The 25582-nt window shown below is 42.9% G+C and overlaps 3 protein-coding genes across 5 annotated transcripts in view; 1 reads left to right on the top strand and 2 right to left on the bottom strand.

Annotated features, from left to right (window-relative positions):
• Positions 1–1161: 1161 nt before the first annotated feature.
• Positions 1162–10058, top strand: LOC306931047 (uncharacterized protein). Of its 2 annotated transcripts, none has more exons than XM_079512226.1 (3): positions 1162–1319; positions 7315–7623; positions 8156–10058. In XM_079512226.1, the coding sequence occupies exons 1-3, from the start codon at positions 1247–1249 to the stop codon at positions 8212–8214; spliced, it is 441 nt and encodes a 146-aa protein (XP_079368352.1). In that variant the 5' UTR covers positions 1162–1246; the 3' UTR covers positions 8215–10058. The 2 variants fall into 2 exon arrangements, with proteins under 2 accessions (XP_079368352.1, XP_079368351.1); XM_079512225.1 differs by having other exon boundaries at positions 8153–10058.
• A 3034-nt stretch (positions 10059–13092) lies between these two features.
• On the bottom strand, positions 13093–14160 carry LOC306930745 (ELAV-like protein 1-B; the record flags this gene model as incomplete). The annotated part of the gene is made up of 1 exon (XM_079511840.1): positions 13093–14160. The coding sequence occupies one exon, from the start codon at positions 14158–14160 to the stop codon at positions 13093–13095; it is 1068 nt and encodes a 355-aa protein (XP_079367966.1).
• A 4380-nt stretch (positions 14161–18540) lies between these two features.
• Positions 18541–25582, bottom strand: part of glud1a (glutamate dehydrogenase 1a) — a 31724-nt gene continuing 24682 nt past the window's right edge. The window contains exons 8-14 of one of the 2 annotated variants that reach the window (XR_013791017.1): positions 24931–25068; positions 23751–23831; positions 22579–22702; positions 21787–21878; positions 21360–21422; positions 19797–20114; positions 18541–19759 (exon numbers count right to left, since the gene is read on the bottom strand). Coding sequence is in view for 1 of the 2 variants with exons in the window: in XM_079512808.1 (XP_079368934.1) it covers positions 19995–20114; positions 21360–21422; positions 21787–21878; positions 22579–22702; positions 23751–23831; positions 24931–25068 (618 nt within the window). In the remaining variant the exon portion in view is untranslated. Of the gene's footprint in view, positions 20115–21359; positions 21423–21786; positions 21879–22578; positions 22703–23750; positions 23832–24930; positions 25069–25582 lie in introns of both variants that reach the window. The other variant, XM_079512808.1, reaches the window with a different exon arrangement.

Below are 25582 nucleotides of genomic sequence, written 5' to 3'. Positions count from 1 at the left end.
CTCACTCTCACTCTCACACACACGCACGCACGCACACACGCACGCACACACGATATGGAGTTCATGTATTCATGTGTGGTAAATGAATGTGATGCAGTCAGTCAACAGACCCAGCTGACAGCATGCATATCATATTTTCTCTTTGCTAAGACATACTGTGGAAAGCTGAGAGGGAGATAGTGTAGGAGACAGACACCAGGAAAGCTGAGTGGAAGACATTGTAGGAGAGACAGACAATATCCATCCATCCATTGTGGCAAACCAGGGGAAACAGCCAGGCCTATTCCCCACATAAGGAGGCTGGGGGAGGTAATAGAGGGAGTATATTACCCTGTACAGGTATTGCAGCCAATGGGAGCCTGGACATGGACGCACCTGCATCCAGTAAGGCAATCAACAGAAGCTTTTAAATAGCCGACGCCCAAGCTGCCTGGTGAGTCAGTTTGGACTAATGGAGGAGTGAGGAAGCAGGAATCACTCTGTTCATGAGGAGGCTGGTATGATGGATATTTCACAAGCCGACTGAACTCCACAAGGGAGAGCCTACAGCACTCTCCACCCCCTGAATACAGTATAGTCACTAGCTCTCTCTCTGCTCTGCCCACAGGACTAAAAGCCCAAGCCCCAGACAGGAGGAACCCTGAGTTGATGTTTTGCCCTGTTTACCCCTTTCCCTAACAAGTTAATAAAAGACAATTTATGTTGATTCTGACTCTGAGCCTCTTATTTTATTGTGAATCTTGCCTATTCTCCCCTGGGTTGCCACACCATCCAGCCATCCATCCATCCATCCGCAGAGAAAGGGCAGAAGAGAGAGAGAAACAAAGAGAGGAAGAATGGAAGAGAGAGAAGAAAGGAGATTACTATTCTGTCTATACAGCTGCTGACAATCAAGATTTCAAACCTGTTAAACAGGTTCATCCTCATCCCTCCTCCCATCCCCGTGTCCTCATCTCTCCTTCATTTTCCACCTTATGCTACCAGATTCTGTTCAGTCAAATGCTTTCCCTCTTTCTCTTCATCTCCCCGTCCCGACCCCTCCTGCCTCGTTCCCTCCCTACATCACCCCCCTCCTGGCCACACCCTGATCTTCCCGGCCAATCAGACGAGGCCTGGGGGATGAGGGTGCCAGCCTTTATAAACGCCTAGTGCCACAAAAACTATGTCACACACATTCACACAGAGACACAGAGCTACAGTGGGACCATAACTCTGTCACACACACACACACAGAGACAGCGGAACCATGTCTTTCTTCTCCTCATTCCTGGGGAAGGTGGCAGGTGACAGCTTTGTGGACAAGGCTGTGGACAAAGTGGGTGAGTACAGAAGAAAAAGAAACATTTCGCCCACTGTTTTGCACCTGTAAATCTGTGATGTAACGATACATTGATTCTGATTGTGATTCTATAGATGAATCTCTTCTCTCTTCACTTGAGTTATGATTCCGGCATCACAGCATACTGTTTTCTGAGTTGTACCTTCCTACTGTTGGTGGTTGGTGATTCTCAAAGTGGGGTCTGGGGGTCCCCAGGGGTCCTTCAGTGGGCTTCCAGGGGGTCACAGTTTTATACTTTGGCTGTTGGAAATGTTGGAATCTACAAACTCATCACGAATCAATGTCATGCATTGTGGATTTGTATAGGCTCTATAAAAAGTATAAGGGAGTGGTCCGATCCAGAATGAGTGGGAACTGGGAAAGCATTGAAGAGTTGTTGTTCAGTTGCCAAGCAGTGTGGAAGTCCTTACTTCCAAATATGACATAATACGCAGTGTACCCCACACACACACACACACACACACACACACACACACACACAGTGTGTGTGTGCTGGTTAGACCAGCACATACACAGTGACCAGTTTGCCCAGTTTGGAGTGTGGGAGAGGTTACTGAGGACTGTGGCACAGACTAACCCGGTGACACACACTACCCAGACAAACGTCATGACAACCATTTGAAGAACTACAAACAAAACAGAAGTGTACCCTTTAAAATCAGTGTCTGTGAACAGTGTCTGCACAATGTTTGCCCCCAGAACAGGGGTGCTATAGGGTTCACGAGATTAATACAATCTAAACCAAATTAATAACCTTTCTGCTCTCGTGGACAAAACACTAGATGAGAGTATATTTTCACAGTTACAGAACAGTAGGTTACAGTAGCCTATTCTCGAATGATGGCTGAAACACATCGACATATTATGATTACTAGTGCACTGTTAGTTCACATGAAGAGATTTTATTTCAATTATATTGGAAGAAGGCATTGAAATATTCTAAGCCTACATACTGTACCTTCAGCGGTACAGTAGGGTCAGGCTGATTGAATCACTGGATCTTTAACAAAAGATCTGAAGGTAAATGTGTCAAAAAAGACACTTTCTTTGTTTACTATAATCCTTGTGTTCTCCACCACTCCCTTCTTCCAGAACACGATCTCCCAGTTTGTTCTCAACCAGTCTGACCACATTCCTGATGTTTTCTTTAAAATGTATTACTACTATAGCTGCTATATAGTATATACTATAGCATCGGCATCGCATTACATTAGTGTTTCCCAAACAATGGATCAGGACACCATTTTCGTACAAAAGTTGTATGGGTTTTATGGGTCATGTGTAGTAAATATCTCTTTTTAACCTGTAACAGGTCAAAACAAAACAAAACTAAATTGTAGATTGGCTATTGACTTTTGCTATTAAATAGTGCATAGCCTACTACGTGATCAATTCATAATGTAGGCCTACTGTATATTTGTTTGGGTCCCAGGGAGACGGCACATTTCTATTTTTATATTTGTATATAATACGCTCGTCCTGAGAGACTTAATGTTGAACCCAGACCTGTGAGGCTGATTCTGCAAATGTCTTTTAATAAGTACTTCTCATACTTTCAAGACTTTTCAAAAATGTAAAAAAAAAAATAGCACATGTACAAGCTTGCACAAAGTGATGCACTGTGAGCTTGTAGATCTGCTATTTTTGAATAGCCAACGCAAATAACTCTGAAATTACACATGATTATTTGGTTTTAATGGGCTGATTCATGGCTGCCTTATAGGCACACTGAACCCTCTCTCCTCTCATCTGTCATCAAGGTTTCATTGAACTCAAGGTTATATACATGTACAGTACACACACACACACACCACGTTTCGGGAGAATTGACTTACAGTGGCTGCAAGTGGCAACACCTTATTGTTGTGTTAAATAGCTCAATATATTCCCATAGTCACAGTTGTGTGGGTGTTTGTTCATCTCAGCTGCTCTTTAGTGAACGGAAAATACATTTTCAGGCTGTGACACCAATTTCATCCAATCAGGAGAGAGAACTCATAATAGGATCATCATACAGGATATAAATTGGAAGCGATAAAAAAGTGCCCCAAAAAATTGGGCACTTTCTCCTGATTGAATGACATTTGTAAAATGTCTGTTTACTAAAGAGCTAGAGAGACCCCTTACTGAACAAACACTTCACTTCAGCATTTTTTACTTTCACAATAGAGCTTGTAGATCTGCTATTTATGGCATAAATCAGGCTGTAGTCTATATGTACGTATACAAGAACACACTCTGACACAACATAATGTTCTTTTTAATATAGTTACTCCTAAACTAGATTAACCAATAACCAATGTAATGTAGTGTGCCAAGTATGATTTGTTCATGATGAGGTTAACGTCCGACTCGCACATTCAACAAATCCTTTCTAAGTCCGTAGATTGTGAACAACAACAGCCTTTATTCTCTCACTCTGCTACCAGACTTGCAATCAAACGCCACGCAGTGCTTATTACGCCTGTGTCAAACCACTGTTTAGATGCCAACGTTACATAGAGACTCTCTCTACGTGAGCCTGGCCTCTGGCCCAGACCAAAACACAAACACAAAACCACTATTATGACTGCACACACAACTAGACTACATTTGTGATGCTTTAGTTTTGATACATTTTCTTTTGTGTTATCAGGACGTTCGTTGGGACAAAATGCAGGCCAAATGTGTCCAAATAGATTTACTTTTTATGTGTGCTGAAGTTTTCAAAGATGATTCCTGATGTAAGAGGTATTTTGGCTGTTGAATAGGGAAGCTTGAACTGGGAGGGGTGATTTACATGTCATGCAAAGCTTACCCTTCTCATTTTACGTGGCATTCCTGTAATTTTAGCTGAAGGCCATATGCTGCGTTCACACCTTTTTACAGTCTATTGTTCACACTGGCAGATGCAAAAGATACAAAGATGCAAAGCTACACAGCATATTTGTAGCTTTGATACATTGTGTACTTTAGAGCTGAAGTTGAAACCAGCCCAACTTTTTTGTGGCTTTGTAGTTGTTTTAAAACGTTGGATGTATATTCATGTCGCTGCTTGTATCTTTGCATCTGCCCGTGTGAACGCAGCATTATGGTACTTTCAGACGGGCATCGATTAACGCAGACGTCGCTTGGGTCAATGACAGGTCTGCTCTAGCCTATGATTTAGACTCTCGTAGATGTATTTATCGATTCTGACATTTTCTTGCAACCCATTTTTTCACCCAGTGTCAATATTATCTGACGTAATCCTGGGAACTATACACTTCCTCCGCCAACCTGGGGGGACAGCGGACTGACCTCATGCTTCCTCCTATGCATGAGGAGTCCAAGCTGCCTCTTTTCACCTGACAGGGGAGAGATTCCCTGGCCCGGACGTAGCGCATGGAAGGAACACGTTATGCCACAGTGCCCCGATTCTGACATTTTGAATCTACGAGAGTCTAAGCGAACTCGCCCCATGGTTTTGAGGGCGGCACCCGGTGCCTCCGTAGGGCTCTGAACATGTACAAATGCAAATGCATCTAAGGTGCTTACCCTGCTGCCCCACTAGTCCAGTTGGCTTGTGGCAAGCGTATAAAACCCATAGGTCCGCAGTTTTCAATTAAAAAGTGTTTTAATCCACTCTCTCTGAATCTTTCATCCATCTGGGATCTGTCCTTGTCTCTCCAAATTAGTGCAACAGGCTGCGCAACGTTGATCGCCAGGGGCGCTGTTGCGCAGTTGTAATCCAGGGCAGATCCAAGATGGATGAAAGATTCCGAGACAGTGGATTAAAACACTTTTTAATTGAAAACTGCAGACCTACAGGCTTTTATACGCGTGCCGCAAGCCAACCAGACAAGTGGGGCAGTTCGCTTAGACTATCGTAGATTAAAAATGTCAGAATCGATCTAAGAGAGTCTAAATCTTAGGCTAGCTCTGCTCCAGGTCTGCGCAACAACGCAAGCATAAAATAAAAGCTTAACAGAATCCAGTTCTAGTCAGTCGCGGGCGTGTGCATGAAAACGAGCACACTCACGACAATTTCACAAGACCGCGCCCACGTAAATACGCATGCGGTCTCATTGAAAATTAAATACTATAGGCACGTTAATCCCTGCCCGTTTGAAAGGACCTTAACTCTGAGGTCTGAGCTACGCATGAATCCAACAACAGCAGAACTAGCATGGCCTTGTAGTACAGTATGCCCTTCATTATGGACAAGATGATAAGATCACACAGAACTAGCATGGCCTTGTAGTACAGTATGCCCTTCATTATGTACAAGATGATAAGATCACACAGAACTAGCATGGCCTTGTAGTACAGTATGCCCTTCATTATGGACAAGATGATAAGATCACACAGAACTAGCATGGCCTTGTAGTACAGTATGCCCTTCATTATGGACAAGATGATAAGACCACACAGCAGAACTAGCATGGCCTTGTAGTTGTAGTACAGTATGCCCTTCATTATGTACAAGATGATAAGATCACACAGAACTAGCATGGCCTTGTAGTACAGTATGCCCTTCATTATGGACAAGATGATAAGATCACACAGAACTAGCATGGCCTTGTAGTACAGTATGCCCTTCATTATGGACAAGATGATAAGACCACACAGCAAATCAAGTGTCAATTTAACTCAAATAGGCTACAAATGTAGTTACAAAATGTAACCTCTCTTACCTCAGAAGCCTTTGTGTACTGTATTATTGTCTTGTTCTGTATACATTAGCCTTTGAAGCTGCAATCCTAAGGTTTAATGTCGTAATTTTGTCTGTAAAAGATTCAAACCTGGGTCTGGGTCTCCCGCTTAGGGAAGAGAATATATTGGGCTTATGCAGCCGGTGTAAAGTAACTAATGCACTGTACTGAAGTGCAACGTATGGTATTACTTTACTTCACTGCCTGACACCATTATGGTCTAAGGTCTCAATGGAAGAGTAGGGAGACCACCTCTAACTGTTACATAATAGTACTAGTTATATTGTATTCACATTGCAGATTGGTTAAAATAACCTTTTATTAATTTAATTCAATTCAATTCCGTAGTGTGGCTTTAAGAGAGAAGCTCTCGTCTGTTCCTTCTGGCTCCGCTTGAAAGTCGCTCTTTATTTCTGGGTTTTCCTGTTGCCATAGAAACATGTTAACAATCTAGGGCAGGAATGCAGTCTGGCAGAGAAGCAGTCTACTGCTGCACCCTACAAGGCAAAACTTTGTTCAACTAGTGGTTTTCATATCAAGGCCCATTATTTATTTGACCAAAGACTTTGAATATTTTGTTGTTGGATAAACTTTTGTACACAATTCTATGCTGTATTGTGGTACCATCGGAGAGACAGTCAAACATTGATCAAAAATAATCCTACTCCTACATTCTCAAATTGTGTAAACTTCTTGTAATTTAAGTAATCCAGATGTTTAATAATAATCTAAATCCTGAGAGCGTACTGTAAAATGACACCAAATGTTATATTTGGTGTCATTTTACGCTCTTTACGGTCCTCATCATTTAGCTGGGGACCACCTGGAACCACCTCAAGGACCACTGGTGGTCTCCAGACTACTGGATGAGAACCACTGATCTATGGTAATATCATATGAGCCGCTCAGCAGGCCTTTGAGCACCTAACTAACCACGTTCCCTGGATGTTGCAAGTTCAAAACCAGCCCTCACTCTGTATTTTCATCATATTGTGTGCAAGGACTGAATACACAAATTAGAAGCCATACCTTTAACCAATTTATAAACATTTTGTTGGGGTGTGTGTGTGTGCGTGCGTGCGTGCGTGGGGGGGGGTAGTTCCAATTTTCAGTACTTTTACTTCTACTCCATTACATCTCAGAGGCAATTATTGTACTTTTACTCCACTACAATTATATGAAATCTTTAACATCAAACATGTACAGTATGCACTCGATCTCTCACACTCACAGCACACCTCATCTAATGTCAGCGATTACACAGGACCATAATTTAAAAAAATGACTTGTGTGGCTCTGCAGCGGATGCGGCCAAGGAGAAGGCGAAGGAGTTCTTCGGGGGAGGAGACGACAAGGAAGAGGAGAAGGAGAAGGAGAAGGAAGGAGGAGGAGGCTTGCCAGGATTCCTCAACTTCGGCGGCAAAGACGACAAGAAGGACGACGACGAGGAGGGGGGAGGAGGAGGGGGGCTGGCGGGGCTGCTCAATTTCGGAGGTGGCAAAGATGACAAGGAGGAGAAGAAGGGAGGCTTCGCTGGTTTGCTCTCTGAGAAGGAGGGTTCACCGAGCTCAGGAGGAGGTGGAGGAGGAGAAGAGAGTGGACAAGGAGGAGGTAAGATGGACTGACATTGTTTCAGTGGTGCACAAAGTACTTGTGTGTTACTTCAGTAAAAGTATTAATACTGCGATACAGAAATACTCAGTGCTGCCTCCGGTAGCCTGGGCAGCAATACATTTTGGGTTTATGATCCAGTCGGGAGCGGATGATAACTTTCGTCATGTTGTAGTCAATGATTTGTAGTCATCTGGCAGGAAACCACAAGGCGGAATCAGAAGCGGTCATAATCTTAGGGCCTACCCAATAAAATCATTGATGCAGCGTAGTTTTGCTGATTTTTTTTTTTGCTGTTTTTTTAAATATAAATGTGAGTGTACAGTACATTCCAGATACTATTTGGCGTCTGTATAACTTTGTTGTCTCACAGGGAAATTCTATTTTATTGGGTATAGGCACTAAAATTAGGATCGTGGGGACTTATTTTGGGTACCATTCATCAACCCACAGAACAACTTCAAAACACTTAGACCAATCAATAGTCTGATAGTCTGACATCAATGCTCTCTTTCTGTCCGTTTTCCAGCAGAGTTCAGTTTGACTGACACATTGAGTGATATCGCTGGAGACATGTCCAAGGAAGACTAGTAGGACCACAGCGACTGACCGACTGACCGACCGACCACCGACGAGCCTGCTCGACGAATCTGCTCCATCCATCTCACTGGATCAACTCTACAACCCAGTGTCACTCACACAAACCGAATCACCACTGGGCCTTACTGGAGTATCATCGTTATAATGGTCATGTCTCAATGCACACATGTATACGGGGAGGAGTTCAGTTCAATGCTCACAAAGATGTAGGCGACACATGCAGCCCCGATTTCACCCAACACCTAAACTAGGTTTCTCGCCCCATAACCCTGTCCCTAACCCTAAGCCATAACCGCACGCAAAGCCACGTTGTCGGACTAATGCGACTAATGCGACATTCGAGCGGATTCCCATTCAAGGGCGAGTCAAAATCTGTCTATGCAAAATAGCCTCTTTAATGTTTTACCACTTCTTACTAATGCCAAATAAAAAAAATGAAAAGACAATATGCCTCTGTGTTTGGAAATGAAAGCACACAAAGTACTGATGTAGTAGATTAAAAACACAATTCATAACTTTTTGTATAGTTGTATATACTATTGCAATAATCATGTGTGGTTGTCAGAAAAATCCCTAGGCACATCTGGTCTGATATACACCCTTGAACACACCATTTGGGAACCACTGGCTTTAGACTAATATTAATATTATCATCACATGCAATGTACTTGGTAATCTGTATATTTATCTTTGGAACCGACTCAACCGAGTCAAACTAAATGTAATGCTTTGACTCCTACAATTCCAAGTGCTTGTCAGGGTGGGGGGTCCCCATCGGCCTGAAAAGGGTGAGAACCACTGCATTAGTCCATACAGCTCATGTTGGTCACTCGTGAACACCTGGGCGTCAACTGCATCATTCTTTTTCTTTTGCTTGTTATGGAAACAAATGTTTTTAAAAGCCCCTAAGAGTTTTTTCCCCTGCACTTATAATAGTCATTTGTTTCTTATATATCTGGCATTTTTAAATGACGTCTCTGTGGTTGACCTTTTGTGCAAATAAGCTAAACCATTGACATGTTTTGTGCGATGGTTAGAGACAGCGGTGGACAAAGGACTCAACTCCAGTTAGAGTTCTTCATCCGGTCAAGTTTTACTCAAAGTTGCTAAGTCAAATTTGTACTCGAGTTAGAGTAAAGTACAACATTAAACTATGAATTGTAGTGGAGTGAAAGTAAAAACCACATCCATGTGAAGCTAGGGGCGATCCTATCATGGTACATCATCATACATCATCTCATTCCGGCCAATCAGAATTTGCATCCTCACCTTCGTCTTCAATGTCTGTGTTACGCTTATGTTTGTGCGCGCGCACACACACACACACACACACACACACACACACACACACACACACAGACGACAGGGTTAATGTGTGCTGGCCAAGGGACTAGACAAGGATGTCCTCACACTGCACTGAATTCCACCCCTCTCCCTTGATCTAGGGCAGTGATTCCTAACCCTTTTAATTTCAAGGACCCCCATTATGATAATGCATTATGCCACAGGCATGTTCACTCTCTGGGACCCCATGTTCGATACTGTAAAATCCTCAATATTAATTTAACTCTGAGAGCGTACGAAAATACAGACCCATAAAGGATCCATTTGGACTTCCCGTTGAGAACCATAACGCCAGGTTTTTTGGCCAATAAGCACGGTTAGTGAAAAGGCACAATAGAAGTGAACAAGTGTCATTTGCATGTTTGCCCAGCAGAGCACTGTGCTGTTATAACACAACCTCTAGCAGGGTCTGTTTCACAATGTATTAAGACTACTGTTTGCAGGGATGCTGTGTGTGGAATGTTTATAATAAAGTTCATTGTCCAAATGTATGCTGCCTCCAGTGTATATTTACAGTTTATGACTAATTGTTTTTGTTAACCAAACTTGATAGATCAGTGCATAAATGTTTGCTTTTCATGTGTTTATAAACAAACAAACCAAATGTAATTTTCACACAGCCAGCCAGCCAGCCAGAGACACACGCTGTCTATAGGAGAGGTTGCACCACTCAAAAATCACACCCATGTGAAGTGAGGGGTGCTCTTATCATTATACATCATCATACATCATCTCATGAACAACTGAATTTATGTGATTGGTTGGTTAAATTTACGTCACATTTGGCAGACATTTAACCTAATTTCTCCTTTCATTGTTAATGGCAAATATGAGATGTGTGGGGACAAGATTTAGTGGACATTTGACCTCATTTCTCCTTTCATTGTGAAAGGCAAAGTCATACGATTTGTCACACGTTACCGCAGTGAAATTTGTTCTCCGCATTTGACTAATCTCTTGGAGCAGTAAGCCGCAGCCAAGGAGCGGTGAGCTGCAGCCGTGCCGTGCTCGGGAATCATTTGATTAGTAGATTTGACCCCCCAAACCAACCCTTTGATGCTGAGTGCCAAGCAGGGAGGCATTGGGTCCCATTCTTACAGTCTTTGGTATGACCCGGCCGGGGATCGAACCCCGATCTCCCAGTTTCAGGGCAGACACTCTAACCACAAGGCCACTGTCTGGTTCAATGGCAATGGCAAATATTGAGACGTGTGGGGACAAAAGCTGTATAGGACAAAAATCACACTTGAGTGAAGTGAGGGGCGCTCATATAATCATTCATCAAATACATCATCACATCACATTCTGTGCTCAGCCAATCTAAACATCACAAATGTCACTCCGGCCAATCACTCTTCACTTTTCTGCCCTCACTTTTATCCTCAATGTGTAATTGCTCAGCCAATCAAATCATTGTGTTTGTGTTTAATGTTTGCATTACCAGACGGCCCTCACTTCACACAAGTGTGATTTTTTTTACGGTATAGTATTTTGACCAGTGCATGTCCTGTTAGTCAGCAAATTAGTTTTAGCTGTTTATTTAGCTGTTTAAATTAGCTGTTTCCGCTTTTCATGACAAGGACTTACAGTTGTATTTTGAGAGGCAAACATAAATTAATTCCTGCTAAATCTTTTTTTTTCTGTCAACCGTGTGGGAAGGGGAAGAAACATCTTCAAGGGAAAATCCAAAATTCCAGGTGTAGGCCAAATTGAACAAAGAATTTCAAAAGAGAATAGAACCCTTGTTATAATTTGGCTATTGAAAAATAGCGGTGCCGCACTATACGAGCTTGTAGATCTGCTATTTATTTTTTAAATTGTGAAAATGTGGCGCAAATCCTTGAATATATATTCATTCAGAGCGAATAATTTACATATAATTTTTGGGGTCCTTGACATGAAATAGTTTGAGAACCACTGACATAGAAACATTTTCATTTTCAGATAACTGGATTTAGAAGCCTTTCTTTTATCGGCCTCAGGTCGGGTTAAGTTTTATGTTTTAGTATATAAAAATGAGATGTGCCCCCTCGCCATTTACAACTCAGTTTTGTTGTAAATGGCCGGCACGCTGTATAACATGACTTGCTCCCACTCAGTGATATTTATTCACGCATTTGTCAAAGCGTAGCCTGAGCTAATGTGTAGGTTTCTGGTCTAGAGGGGCGGGTCGCGGCAGAGATTTGCGCACACCCTGATTGGATCTCACCGATCTGTCAGTCGGGGGCCCCTCCTCTCCCCCTCAGTGCAGCGCATTTCGAGCAACGCCCACCCCATCATTTCGAGCGACGCTCACCCCGAAGGGTCGACTCCCACCTCTAGCCCAGAACGGCCAATGCGTTCCTCCAGGCTTTCATTTTTTGCGCCGACGAAAATGAAAGCCTGGTACCGAGGCTAGTCAAAGCGTAAATAAATGTCACCGAGTGGGCGCATGTTATTTTTTACAGTGTGTACTAGACACCATTTTATTTTACTTGTTTTATCAGACTTTGATGTGGTGTGCAGACGCTAACCCTAACCCAGGTACTAGAGGCCTTGCTTCTCAAACCCTTTTTAATAATTTTTTTTGCACTTTCATCAGACTTTGATGCTGTGTGCACACAGTGCACTCAACGAAGGCGGTAGCATTTTTTCTTCTCTCTCCCTCCCTTGTGTGTGTATCACTGATTAGCCTGTTATTCTTTTTGCTAGAATTTTGTATTTCCATTCATTCATGCGGGTCCCACGTCTTCTTTTCTCTTTGAGATGCAATGTATCCAATATAGCGCCATCCATGGCAGCTGGTGGTACTGCACTCTGTAACTGTACTGTTCACCAAACCAAATTCTTAACATCTTTTAGATGTCATGGCAATAAAGGCTTCTGATTCTGATTCTTCTTCTAACCCTAAAGTACTAGAGAAATAAAGTTTTGTATAAATTATCGTCTCAGTCATTATGTCCTTAACCTCCACCGATTTTTTTGTTTAATTTCCCCCCCCCCCACATATATTGTTATTATTGTATTTTGTTGAAATATTTAACATGGTTAATTTATAGTGTATATACATAGGAGTTCAAATTTGGAATCTTACATTATAAACATGCATACATGACACACATCTTGTCCTCAGTCCTGCCACGTATGATGAGACTGAGGCCACAATGTTGTGTGGGTGGGATCGATCAAACTTTGATCAAACTTTGACAAGATGTGGTTCAATTATGATATGATTCCGTCCTAAAATTGGCAACAAAGCAGTAGCCTAGCTGATGGAATGGTAGGGTTTGGGGGAGGGAGGTCTTAAGTTCACAACGGGTCTCCTTGGGAGACATTGTGAGCTTCACTAGAGATCTGGCTTAGATCAACAACAAAAAAGAGTGCACCCAGTACAGCTTTACCGAGTATAAAGGGTCTCCAAGTTTTTCCTTGGTTTCTCCTATGCCCATGCAGTGGTCAGCTAAGCTTGGTTTCCAAGCAGCTGATTTGTTTTGACCAATCCATGATGGTAGCATTTATAGTAAGCAACAACAAGTAAGCAGACCTTTATTTATCGTAGGGCCTAAATACGGCAGACCTCTCTCGGGAACGTCTCTCCGGCGTCTCCTCGACCTTTCCGAAGGAAACCTGCAGGGTGTTGTCTCCGACGCGAAAGCCGTTGAGCCCGGAGATGGCGTTGATGGCTTCCTCGTAGTTTGCCATGGTAACAAAAGCCAGCCCACGGCACTTGTTCGTGCGGAAGTCTCGGATCACCCTGACATCGGCAACGGTGCCAAAGTTGGCAAACATGTTGGAGAGGAGGTCCTCATCCGCGTCGGGGTCCAGATTGTGGATGAAAAGAACGCTGGCCTGGGGACGCCTGCTTTGACCAGAGTCAGAGGTGAGCCCGGCCTTGGACGCCTTTGGGTTTTGGTGGAAGACCTTTCGCTGGCCGCCAGGGCCCTTGCCCTTTGAGTCGGCGCCCTTGCCCTTTGCGTCGGCGCCCTTGCCCTTTGAGTCGGGGCCCTTGCACAAGATGGGCTTGGAAATCCTGATCTCCTCAGAAGCCCCGGGAGGCTTGGTGCCGTTCATCTGCCTGGTGGCCTCCAGCGCCTCGGAGCGCTTGTCGAAGCGGATGAACGCCGCGCCGCGGGGCTTGCCATCCGCGTCCATGAGCATGCGGGAGTTGATGATTCGACCGTGCGGGGAGAACATCTGCTCCACGCCTTCCAAGGTCATGGTCTTGGGCAGGTTGCACACATAGATGTTGGCGTCCTGGATGGCCTCGGAGCTGGGCCGCGCGTAGGACACCTTGATGACCTTGTCCTGCAGCTGGTGTTTGTTCAGCGTGTTGATAGCCTTGGCGGCGTCGCACGGGTCAACGTAGCTTACGAAGCCGTACTGCAGACTGTGGCCCTTCATCTTGTCCCGAATGACATTGGCAGATTCCACCGCTCCGACGGTGCTGAAGAGGTTCCTCAGCTCTCCCTCCGTCGTGCTCTGAGGCAGGTAGTTGACGATCAACTTGGTCTTGGCCTTGACATCCTGCTTGTTCAGGTCCTGCTTGCTCAGGTCCTGCTTGACCAGGTCCAGGTCAGACTCTTGTAACTGATAACTGGTATCGTAAAAGCTCATGGTTGAATGACTTTTTTTTCAGTTTGTCAAAAAAGCAAGTAAAAACAAATGATCTCAATACTTTGTTCTATATAAGCATATATTTCTAACGTCATTGTTCGTTTTGACATCAGACTCAGTGTTAGGTCAAACTTGTGATTGGCCGAGAGGCATTGTCGATGTTTCCAAATATGGACATGCCACATGGCAGTATGATTATGACCAAATTAAGTGCTGAGTGACCAGATTATGGTAGTAAGTAAGCCTTGCCGAGCCATGTGCCCCATATAGGGCAGGAGCCTATCACCTGTTTCTGTAGCGGAAGCTTCACATACAAGTGCACCCCCTGGACATGAAGCTAGTATGTCACAGCCCCAATCCAACTATTGATGCTGAATGCCAAGCAAGGGCGCACTGGGTCCCATTTTTGAGGGGCGCTACCCCCTCCAACGCCTGGCTTTACCCCCGTGACGTCATGTGGCAGCCAAGTCTATGGACATTTCATGTTTGCTTTATTCATGCCCGGTGACATCATGTGGCAGCCACAGTGGACTACACGCAAGTGTGATTGATTTTTCAGAGTATGACCCAGCCGGGGATGGAACCCCGACCTCCCAGTCTCAAGGTGGAGCGGACACTCTAACCACAAGGCCGCTGAGCTTGTCTGATGTCACAGTGAAGGGCAGTTAATGCCCACATATGGACATTGGCAAGAGAATGAAGAAATTATGTCACATGCAACAATCTGAGAGAATCTGATGAGAGAACTACAACATAGACTGGCCATGCGATACGTTGTGCCTGTCCACCTATCTCGATTCTCACAATAACCCATGGAACACATAATCAGTGGTGGAAAAAGTATTAACATGTTTTACGTGAGTAAAAGTATCAATACTGCAACGTAAAAAATATTATCCAACGATAACAAAATATTCAAAGTTTTGGGTCTGAGAGGCTAAATCTCATGTGGTGGTGGTCCTTATAAATAATGGACTTGATATGAATGGTAAATCAATTGACCAAATAATAAAACCACACAACCCAAACATTTTCATGTTTTAATTTCCGACACAAAAGGCCAAATACAAGTTTCTCTTAACAAAGATAACCAAAATAAACATTTATTTTTTCCCCACATAAATGTATTGAAATTATATATTTTTTAAATGTATTCACTCCCTCCCCATTCTCCCTTCTTTGTGCATCGCCTCAAAGAGCTGGCTGGAATTGTAAGCATTACGTTTACTTTGACTCGCTTCCACAAATAGATTGTGAAAATAGCGTAAGAGCTTGTAGTTTGCCACTTTTCGTACGCTATATTTGACAATTTGGTGATAAAGGAACATGCATTTTAAAACTGTTTTTAATATTTAATATCATATGTTTATTTCCCTTAAATGTATTTCTAATGGTTTGAGCCTAAATCACCACTCTGATATAACCAGTCCATGTAATTTTTGTCTGGCTTCTAAAGCAGTTTTAGCTGCAGTACCACAATGTCCTGATGTGGTGGGGGTGCTGTGTGTGTTATTTTCTCCACCACACCCTCATCCCAGCTACCCCCCTCCCACATCTTTGACTCATTATAATAAGACCCAACCCCCTCCCCACTCCCCAGTCTCCAGAGACTAAATGCAAATTTGGAACTGAAGAGGGGGAGGATTATACAAAGTAGGGAGATACCTATGCCATAACTTGTAGCATCAGATCAGTTGGCCTGTCGTGAGACCAGCACAACACAAAAAAGTGGGAAAAGTTGAATTTCATGTTGTAGGACCTATAAAAAGTCTTAAAAGTCCATTCAATTGTCACTTTAGAAATGTGCAGATACCCTGCACATTCTTGTCTGTGTACTGTTGAGTGAGAAAACAATGTTGCACACTAAGCTAATCATGTTTGGGAACCACTTCAAAACGGTTTCCTTAGCCTTGTTTCAGTCCACAAACCAATGCAACGCAAATCTGGATTGAAAACCAGATTTGGGCTGCCATTCTGAACTGTAACAAAAGATAAGACAAACATTGATACCCAAGGGGAGTTTAATTAAAACATCTCTCTAAACCAAGTGATTCTCAACGTTTGGTGTTTTTGTTTGTTTGTTTTTAAAGGACCCCCAGTTGTCTCCGTCAGGGGGAAAGCTCATATGTCCAAAAATGTCACTTTTCAGGATTTCAGGTAAAATACGGTGAAGAGGATTCTGTCCAACTGTAACAGTATGCATTAGGATTTCCTAAAACAATGGGTTCATATGCTCCCATGGCATTGAGAAACACTGATTATAAACTTCACAACTTTTTTTTGGGGTATATACCTCAAGGTTTTAAAGCTACAAAAACGGCGGGGCCAGTGGCTGTTAGATAGGCCTACCAATGACGGCGGCAAGTGTGTGTGAGAAAACAAACTGCACCTCACAGTCACTCTTTTCTCGAGAGCTCCGCCTCAGCATGTTGCCATTCATTTACGGTATATCTGTGTAGTACCGTAAGTCAGCATCGCTCGCAAAAAATAACTCATCAATCAGGTCAGAGAGAATAAAACACTGGAGCATCTCAACTGAGCTTGTAGATGTTTTCTTTGCAAGCTGCACCATTGTTGCGAAGACAATTTATTTTGCTATACATTTAGGTTTGTCCCTTTTACCGAACCGCTACCAAAGACATGATATCTCTTGTTTATACCAGTGTTGATTTTGACAGCAAATTCTGATATAGTTTCAGTCAGACTTTTGAATAAAATTCTGTCAAATGTAGTAATCTGAAAAGTTTTACCTTTTGTTAGTTTATAGGTTTCAGACAGTAGACTAAATCTATTTTGGTGGGCCTTGATGGCGTCATAATGCCTGCTACCAAACACAATTGTCTTTAAGTCCTACTGGATCTCTTAAAGTCTCGTATTTGACAAAATTGTCAGTATTTAGTCTTCAATATAGCTTAGTTTTCTTTTTTAATTTAGTTTGTCAGTGAAAAAAGGTAGTCGAAGATCATTTTTCGTCAGTTTTATATTTGTCACAGGTCTCTGCTCATTTACATTCAGGTGAGCATATTGTCACTGTCGGGCAGAAACCTCCTTTCTCCACATTTCAACTTTTTAAATGTTTTTTTGAGGGGTGATATGTCTAGCTTTTGGTGTATGTAACCCATTTTTTGTCCCAACACAAACATTAAATGCCATTGATAATGAATGGACATTTTTGAGTGTTTGTGTATAAACACAAACATTGTGTAACACAAACATTAATGACAAAGGTGAGGAGTCGGACGCAAATTGTGATTGGCCGGAATGAGATGAAGTATGATGATGTACGATGATAAGAGTTCCCCTCGATCACTTCACACGGGTGTGATTTTTAATTAATGCCCTACTTTGTCATACAACAGAACAGTCACACAAAAGTAACGTGAGCTTGTAGATCCGCTATTTCTTTTCTAAACAAAAATTCAAGTGCATGTCTGTGAGTGTTGAACCTATGAGGTAAAAATAAGGACTTGTGACTAAATAATGAACTAAATGGGATCCATTGGAACACTGGATGAAAACTTTGTACATACAAGGTTTCCACCTGACAGTGACAATATAGTTTATTGCTTTAAGAACGTACCAGCATTAATGGATTGGTACGCTGGGTAAAAAACATAAAAAAGGCCCACTGGTTATTGTATATATGAACTGTACTTCTGTATTATGTATTTATGTGATGTGTCACTGTAAAATTGTGAAATAAAAATCTAATAAAAAAATGGATAAGAGTATTGGGTTGCTGGTTGGAAATCCCGCAGTGCCCTTTTCTGGTCAATGGAAATTGATCCGAGTGTGCTTTTGAGCAAGGCACAGAACCCTGAAGTTTAAGCAGTATGTTTGGTTGGATTGGGTCCAACAACCCCTCCATCCATAACTGCTACGCACCTGTTTTTTTGTAAACTAGGCTGCTTAACCACCAAAAATAAGCAGATCTACAAGCCCACAAGGCGTCGCAATGTGAGCTCGTAGATCTCAGAAATTCTGAAACGTTAAGCAGTTAAGTGAACACCTTAACTGCTGTTTAAGTAAACACCTGCTGTTGTGTCCAGTTCTCCTCCACCACGTCAGAACTCAAAATGCTATACATTCTTACGGCAAACTATGACAGCACAATGACATAAAGGGGACATACATATAAATATGTATGTTAAAGCTACAATCCTGAATCCGGGATTTAATTGAATTAAAAAAAGGCATTGGGTTGTAGGAAAAACCTCTTGTAGAGCCATAAACAGCACGGTATGTTAACTTAATACAATAATATCTAGTTCGTCTGCAGTCTCCCTGCTCTTCCATTGAGACATTTAGACCCTGTTGTCGGGTAGGATAGGACACATGGTGGTTGACGATGTCAATAGTTATTTGAAGCAGATGACAGAACCCCATGGAACACGACATCTTTATTCTAGTTCAGACATCATTGCAATTACCCCTCTCAGAGGGAGACAAAAAAAAGACGTAAAACTTTGGGGATTGTAGTTTTAGATGAGTTAATAAAAAATAAAAGAAGAATGCATTAGGATAAGAGGATGGGGAGTCAATAACTGATGGGACTTAGCAATCAGCTAGCATGGTGCTAATCGTTAACACTTAGACCACACTGGCCGACGAAACCAAACAACAGTGTCTGTGTGTGACGTTCATTTACAGCCCTACAGTATTGTGCGTCTTAGAAAAAAAGTTCCCCTGTAAGATAAATGGATCCTTCCTCTTGACCGAATCACACAAAACACGTCCCCGTTGTTTAGTCTCTGTAGGACAATATAGTCTGAAGGACAAGGACCGAACTCAAACATTTTTTGGCAGAACAAGGTCACTTTTTTATGAGCCAGCTTTGAAAAAATAAAAAGGCAACTACACAGTAACTTCTTCGGTTTTAATTTAAAATCAGCGTGTACAAATGGAACGGACCCGTAAGGGTCTGTTTGGTTCCATCTGTACACACTCAGAGCAACACATGGGCTTTACCGTGTACAGTCCCATGTAGAGAAATACAAAATACAATTGACATGCATTTCACAATATGCTCAGTGCCACGTTTCAAAAATATACAAAAGTTATATTCTGAACTCCCGTTTCCGAGTGTGTATATGTAACAATATTTCCCCCATATGGAAGTGACTATACTGTCCATATGGAAGTTATGCAATCCTGGAACATAAATGAGGCACATCTGTGCTCCGTTAATTTCTTTTTTACCTAAAAAAAAAGGATGACTATACATTTGTGCGTTGCAGGCAAACATTGGTAACTTTACTCTATGTAACCGCAGGAGAGATCTTCTCCCCCTGGCGTTTAAGGCTTTGTGTTAATATATATATATTTTATATATAACTGATCTTCTACATTTCCTATGTCTGGATAGATATGTGCAGTTATCAAGCGATGAGTAACATATGGCTGACCTATCTTTCATAAAGCGCAGCAGTAACTGGCTGGAGTGTTCGCTCCATACAAAAAAGCTATCGACCGTACAGGGATTTTTGGTGCAGTTAATAAGTGAGAAGACGTTTAAGGCCAATTCATGCTTCGCCCGACAAGTGTCAAATTATGTATCGGTGTGTCGCTTGGTGTGACAGTTAGATGTATCGGTGTGTCGCTTGGTGTGACAGTTGCAGCGTGAATCGTAAATTGACCATTCATGGGGAAAAAGCTGTGTGGAAGAGATGGAATGATTATAAAAAAGATCAGGTTTTGACTTTTAACCAAATACAGCATGACCAGAGATGGATACAGAGAGGAGAGGAGAGGTTTGGTTGAAAATAGGGGCGTCCGTCGGGTACCGGACAGACAGACAGATGGGTGGACAGAGAGACAGACAGACGTCCGTCCGTCTATGTGAAGGTGAGACCAGCCTCATGGTAAACCTTGAAAACCTTCTCGATGGCATTGACGTACGCTGCTGTCCGCAGGTCCAAGCCCAGGTTATACTTGCCGGCCGTACGCATAATTTGCTGAAAAGAGAGACAGAGAGAGAGAGAGAGAGAGAGAGAAATTTGCTGCTATTTGTCCCAAAGCTTTCATACCAAGAGGATGCAAAACATTACAAATGCTGTCGTTTTGTTTCAAAACTTCTCCCTAAGCTGACCTTTCTTTCTTTTTTTTCTTTTGTTTTTGCAAAGTAACACAGCTCCGTTTACACATTTATACTCCCTTTTAATTGTACTACATACATTGTTTTGTTCCACTTTTGCTTTGGCAATTTAAACATGCTATAAAGTTCCTTTGAATTTATTTTAACAGAGAGAGAGAGAGAGAGAGAGAGAGAGAGAGAGAGAGAGAGAGAGAGAGAGAGAGAGAGAGAGAGAGAGAGAGAGAGAGAGAGAGAGAGAGAGAGAGAGAGAGAGAGAGAGAGAGAGAGAGAGAGAGAGAGAGAGAGAGAGAGAGAGAGAGAGAGACAGACCTACAATCTAACACACCCATTCATAATTTAAATAGGTGCAGCTGTGTTGCTTACATACTGTAGTACACTAGTTCTCCATTTGTGGGTCGCAGACACATTTTTATGGGTCCCTTTATTTTTTGTTTCCCACATTTTGTTTTTAATTATTATAATTTCAAAACATTTAAAAAAAAAACATTCCCAAAAATAGTAAATACAAGAGTAATATAAGAAAAATCAAAGACATTCTATGATTCTATGAATTCAAACATTTTTTTTTATTGTATTAATTTTTGTATGTTTTTTTTGTGGCTTTCGCCTTTATTTTTATTTTTTATGGAGGGACAGACAGTAGGCTGACAGGAAATGGGGAGAGAGATGGGGGGGTGACATGCAGTAAAGGCCGTCGGGATCGGGAGTCAAACCCGCGGCACACTGCCAGACTGGATTACCAGCCAAGGTGCCTGGACCGCTGAGCCACGGCAAAACAAATGTTTAAGTAATAGTAAAAATAGCGGTCCTAGGTCTCTTTTGGGTCACGGGTTAAAAAGTTTGGGAACCACCGTGTGTGTGAGATTGAGAGGTCCTACAGTATATAAATAAATGGCTAAATAAATGTATAGCATAATTTCAACAACAAGGCAAATCAATGTGCTTCACATGGTGGTGGTCCTAGAATTACTCGCTCTGCCTTTGTGTGCGAGGAAATTGTGAGTTCATTCTGTATCTCTTTGTGTGTCTAGGAGTGTGTGCATGTGACTGCATGTGTGTGATTGTCTCTTTTGTGTGCATGCGCATGCGTGCGAGCATGTCTTACCCTGGCAGAGCGCTCCATGGTGTAGGCCAATCCTGAGTGAACAATGTCCTTCTCTGAGGCACCCTGTAACACACACACACACACACACACACACACACACACACACACACACACACACACACACACACACACACACACACACACACACACACACACACACACACACACACACACACACACACACACACACACACACACACACACACACACACACACACACACACACACACACACACACACAGTTAATACAGAACATGTTCAAAAATAATTCTGGTGTCTGTGTCCCAACATAACCCTGGGGATAGGGGGCGGGGCCAGGACTGAAATATGATATGGGTGAGAGAGATAGATGTGTGTGTGTGTGTGTGTGTGTGTGTGTGTGTGTGTGTGTGTGTGTGTGTGTGTGTGTGTGTGTGTGTGTACTCACAGAGATCCTAGCCTGGAACTCGGAGGTGGGGATAACAGGGATGGATCCTCCATGTTTACCAAACTTCCTCTCCAAGCTCTCCTGAACTGACACTGTGGGAGGGAGGGACTCATCACATGACTGACAATGTATGCTGTGTGTGTGTGTGTGTGTGTGTGTGTGTGTGTGTGTGTGTGTGTGTGTGTGTGTGTGTGTGTGTGTGTGTGTGTGTGTGTGTGTGTGCATGCGTGCATGCGTGCGTAGGTCATTTTAGAACAATTTCTAACCTTCCTTCTTTAAGTAAAATCAACTAAATCAACTAAAACATTTCCTACAATTTACAATTTACAATTTAGGCATTTAGCAGACGCTCTTAATCCAGAGCGACTTACATTTAGCAAGAACAAAAGCATGGGAATACATCACATATATAAAAAGCATTTATCAAGAAACATGCGTAAGCTAAGAACGTAGCTAGAACATATCTATATTTCCTAGAGGCCAGTTGCACTTTTGATACCTTTCAATCTGGTTTAAGTTTACATTATGGCGCGTTGGGAGTTCTACTGGATCTCTTCTGGACAAGTCCCTCCCTAACATTTCAGTCTAGTTTTCATTTGTTAACCAAATTTACAGTATATTTAGTCTCACTCATCACAGCTTAGCTTTAATTTAGCTTTTGCTTAATTTTCGTCAGTGAATAAAGGTAGTCGCCGAACAATTTCCGTCATAGCTTTAGTCGACAGAATAAACAGTGATCTGCTCGGTAGATTTAGTGTCGCAGAGATAACGTGATGAAGCTTATTATCGTACTCAGCAGGTGGTAGTTGGAGTCTCTCTCATATTTGAAAGTGAGCCGCCCGTAGCTGACGTGGTTCAGGTTCTTCAGCCACTCAAAGTATGACACCGTCACACCTCCTGCGTTCAGGTACATGTCCTAGAGAAGACACCACACACATTACTAGACTTGTGAAGACATCAGCATTTTAGGACGCCGATTTTACGAATGACATTTTCACAATGTTTTCACCTTAAGTAAAATATAAATACCAAAATAAAAATGGTGGACCGAGATGCTTGGAGAACTCCTGTAGACAGCCTAAGCCAAAGAATGGGTAATAGGCATCCGCGCATAAACCGAAAAATAGTCGATCTAGAAGTCAAGCTGACGTAGATCTGCAATTTTTCTGTGCAAAACACCATCGTGAAACGAAACCATGAATCTCTAATCCTAACCAAACCTAAAACTTTAAACCTGTTGTAACCATAAGTAGAGGACATAACCGATCTACAAGCTCACAAAGCACACATTGTGGTTTGCGACCATGTATGCATTTTGTATGTTTTGAGCTTGTGATTGTCTATTCTCGGTGACAAGATTTGGTGTATACGGTATGGGACAAAAAGAGCGGACCAAGTACAGTTTTGTAGTGGTTAATTGCCACAGTTAACACTTAGCCCACTAGCATTTATTGACAAATTAGGATCTAATTCACACCAGCATTTTTCCCAGTTGAGCTCTTATTTTGAAAAGCCACATTTCCAGACTTCCGGAAGTGAACATAAACTAGGAAGCGAAGCGGGTCCTGGACAGGCCTTGTTTACAAGATGGGTCTATACCGGGGCACTGGAGGGCTCCACATCGTCGGCTCTGTGCCATCAAAGAAACGTTTTGACCAAGAATGCCATCTGGGACAAGGAATAGGAGATACAGGCGATTGAAAGAAACCGATCGATTATTATGGCGAGGACGATCTAAGATGGACGACCCATTGTCATGACAACAACAGGTAGCTACCCGATGCTAACGTAAGTAGCATTATGGCTTGATCGATCGAAAGCGCTATAAAAGCGCAATTGCCATTGATCTACGGCAATGGTGTTAAGCGTAGTATTAAATAAAAGGCTACAATTGACCTAGAACTACGCCAATGGCGCGGAGGGTGTTAACGGTCTCCAACAGTTGATTGGCTGTCGTGACTCACCGGGATCACCATGATGTTTCTCTCCAGGAAGATTTTGTCGGCCCCAGGAGTTGTTGGACCATTGGCACCTTCAGCGATGATCTGCGCACGCACGCACACACACACACACACACACACACACACACACACACACACACACACACACACACACACACACACACACACACACACACACACACACACACACACACACACACACACACACACACACACACACACACACACACACACACACACACACACACACACACACACACACACACACACACACACACACACACACACACACAATAATATCAACACGATTGTATTACAATTGTAGAAACATGCAGAGATGGCATGCGCAAGTGGTTGGTATTTCAGTAAACACAGACACACAGACAAGCCATACATTGTCTATGCAATTATTCAGCTATGTAATTATCCAGCTATTTGTGTGTTTCTGTGTTTCTGTTGTATAATTATCGAGCCATTCTTCTTGCAAACTTTTTCTCGTTTGTGTGAGTGTTCAGATGGAGTAGTGGTGACTGTGGCTTTGTGTGTTCAGGTTCAGTGGAGTGGAGTGGTGGTGACCTTGGCTTTGTGTGTTCAGGTGGAGTGGAGTGGAGTGGTGGTGACCGTGGCTTTGTGTGGGTGTTCAGGTGGAGTGGAGTGGTGGTGACCTTGGCTTTGTGTGGGTGTTCAGGTGGAGTGGTGGTGACCGTGGCTTTGTGTGGGTGTTCAGGTAGAGTGGTGGTGACCTTGGCTTTGTGTGTGTGTTCAGGTAGAGTGGTGGTGACCTTGGCTTTGTGTGGGTGTTCAGGTAGAGTGGTGGTGACCTTGGCTTTGTGTGGGTGTTCAGGTAGAGTGGTGGTGACCTTGGCTTTGTGTGGGTGTTCAGGTAGAGTGGTGGTGACCTTGGCTTTGTGTGGGTGTTCAGGTAGAGTGGTGGTGACCTTGGCTTTGTGTGGGTGTTCAGGTAGAGTGGTGGTGACCTTGGCTTTGTGTGTGTGTTCAGGTGGGGTGGAGTGGTGGTGACCGTGGCTTTGTGTGTTCAGGTGGAGTGGAGTGGTGGTGACCGTGGCTTTGTGTGTTCAGGTGGAGTGGAGTGGTGGTGACCTTAACTTTGTGTGGGTGTTCAGGTAGAGTGGTGGTGACCTTGGCTTTGTGTGTGTGTTCAGGTGGGGTGCATGATGCTGACCTTGGCTTTGATCTTGTGGGCGTTTCTCTTGGTGAGCTGCTTCTCGCTGGCAGCAGGGATGAGGATGTCACAGTCTGCCTCCAGGATGCTGCCCTCGTACGGGGTGGCCCCCGGGAAGCCCACGATGGTGCCGTTTTCCTGGGGGGGAGGGGGGGGAGACAGAGGCAGTGTTGATTTTGTCGATTAAAACTATGCAGAAGAAACGGAAATTAAATTAAAACAAAGCTACGGTGACTAAAACTAAGACTAATATTTTCAATTTCGTCAACAGATAAAAACTAGACTACATTTTTAGGGATGTACTAGTGGAGAATAAAAAGACAAATAATTTTATGTTTGGTTGTGCTCTGAAAATAGCAATTTGTGAGCTTGTAGATTGTAGCCATTTTCCGCATGCAATCAACCAAGTGTAAAATATCAGGCATTCCAACGCCATCAAGGCCTGCCAAAATACATTTATAATGTAAACAGCAGATCTACAAGCTCTCAATGCATAGCGGACGCATTGAGAGCTTGTAGGTTGGCTATTTTTGCTGCACAAAATATGCTTATATGGATGGAATCCAAATGACTGAAATCAGTCGTGGCAACAGATCTTTAATCCACACATCCTATCAGTGGATGGCTCAATAATGATTGGTGGTACAGATAT

The sequence above is a fragment of the Electrona antarctica genome, assembly GCF_951216825.1.
Source record: "Electrona antarctica genome assembly, chromosome: 10".
Lineage (NCBI taxonomy): Eukaryota > Metazoa > Chordata > Actinopteri > Myctophiformes > Myctophidae > Electrona > Electrona antarctica.
Note: the sequence above shows the minus strand (reverse complement) of the source record. Positions and strands in the feature narration are given on the sequence as shown.

Bases quoted from the DNA above. Each gene is read 5' to 3' on its own strand.
- LOC306931047 (XM_079512225.1), top strand. From the start codon at position 1,247: ATGTCTTTCTTCTCCTCATTCCTGGGGAAGGTGGCAGGTGACAGCTTT. The intron at 1,320-7,314 runs GTGAGTACAGAA...GTGGCTCTGCAG, and splicing joins CAAGGCTGTGGACAAAGTGG to CGGATGCGGCCAAGGAGAAG. The intron at 7,624-8,152 runs GTAAGATGGACT...TCCGTTTTCCAG, and splicing joins AGAGAGTGGACAAGGAGGAG to CAGAGTTCAGTTTGACTGAC.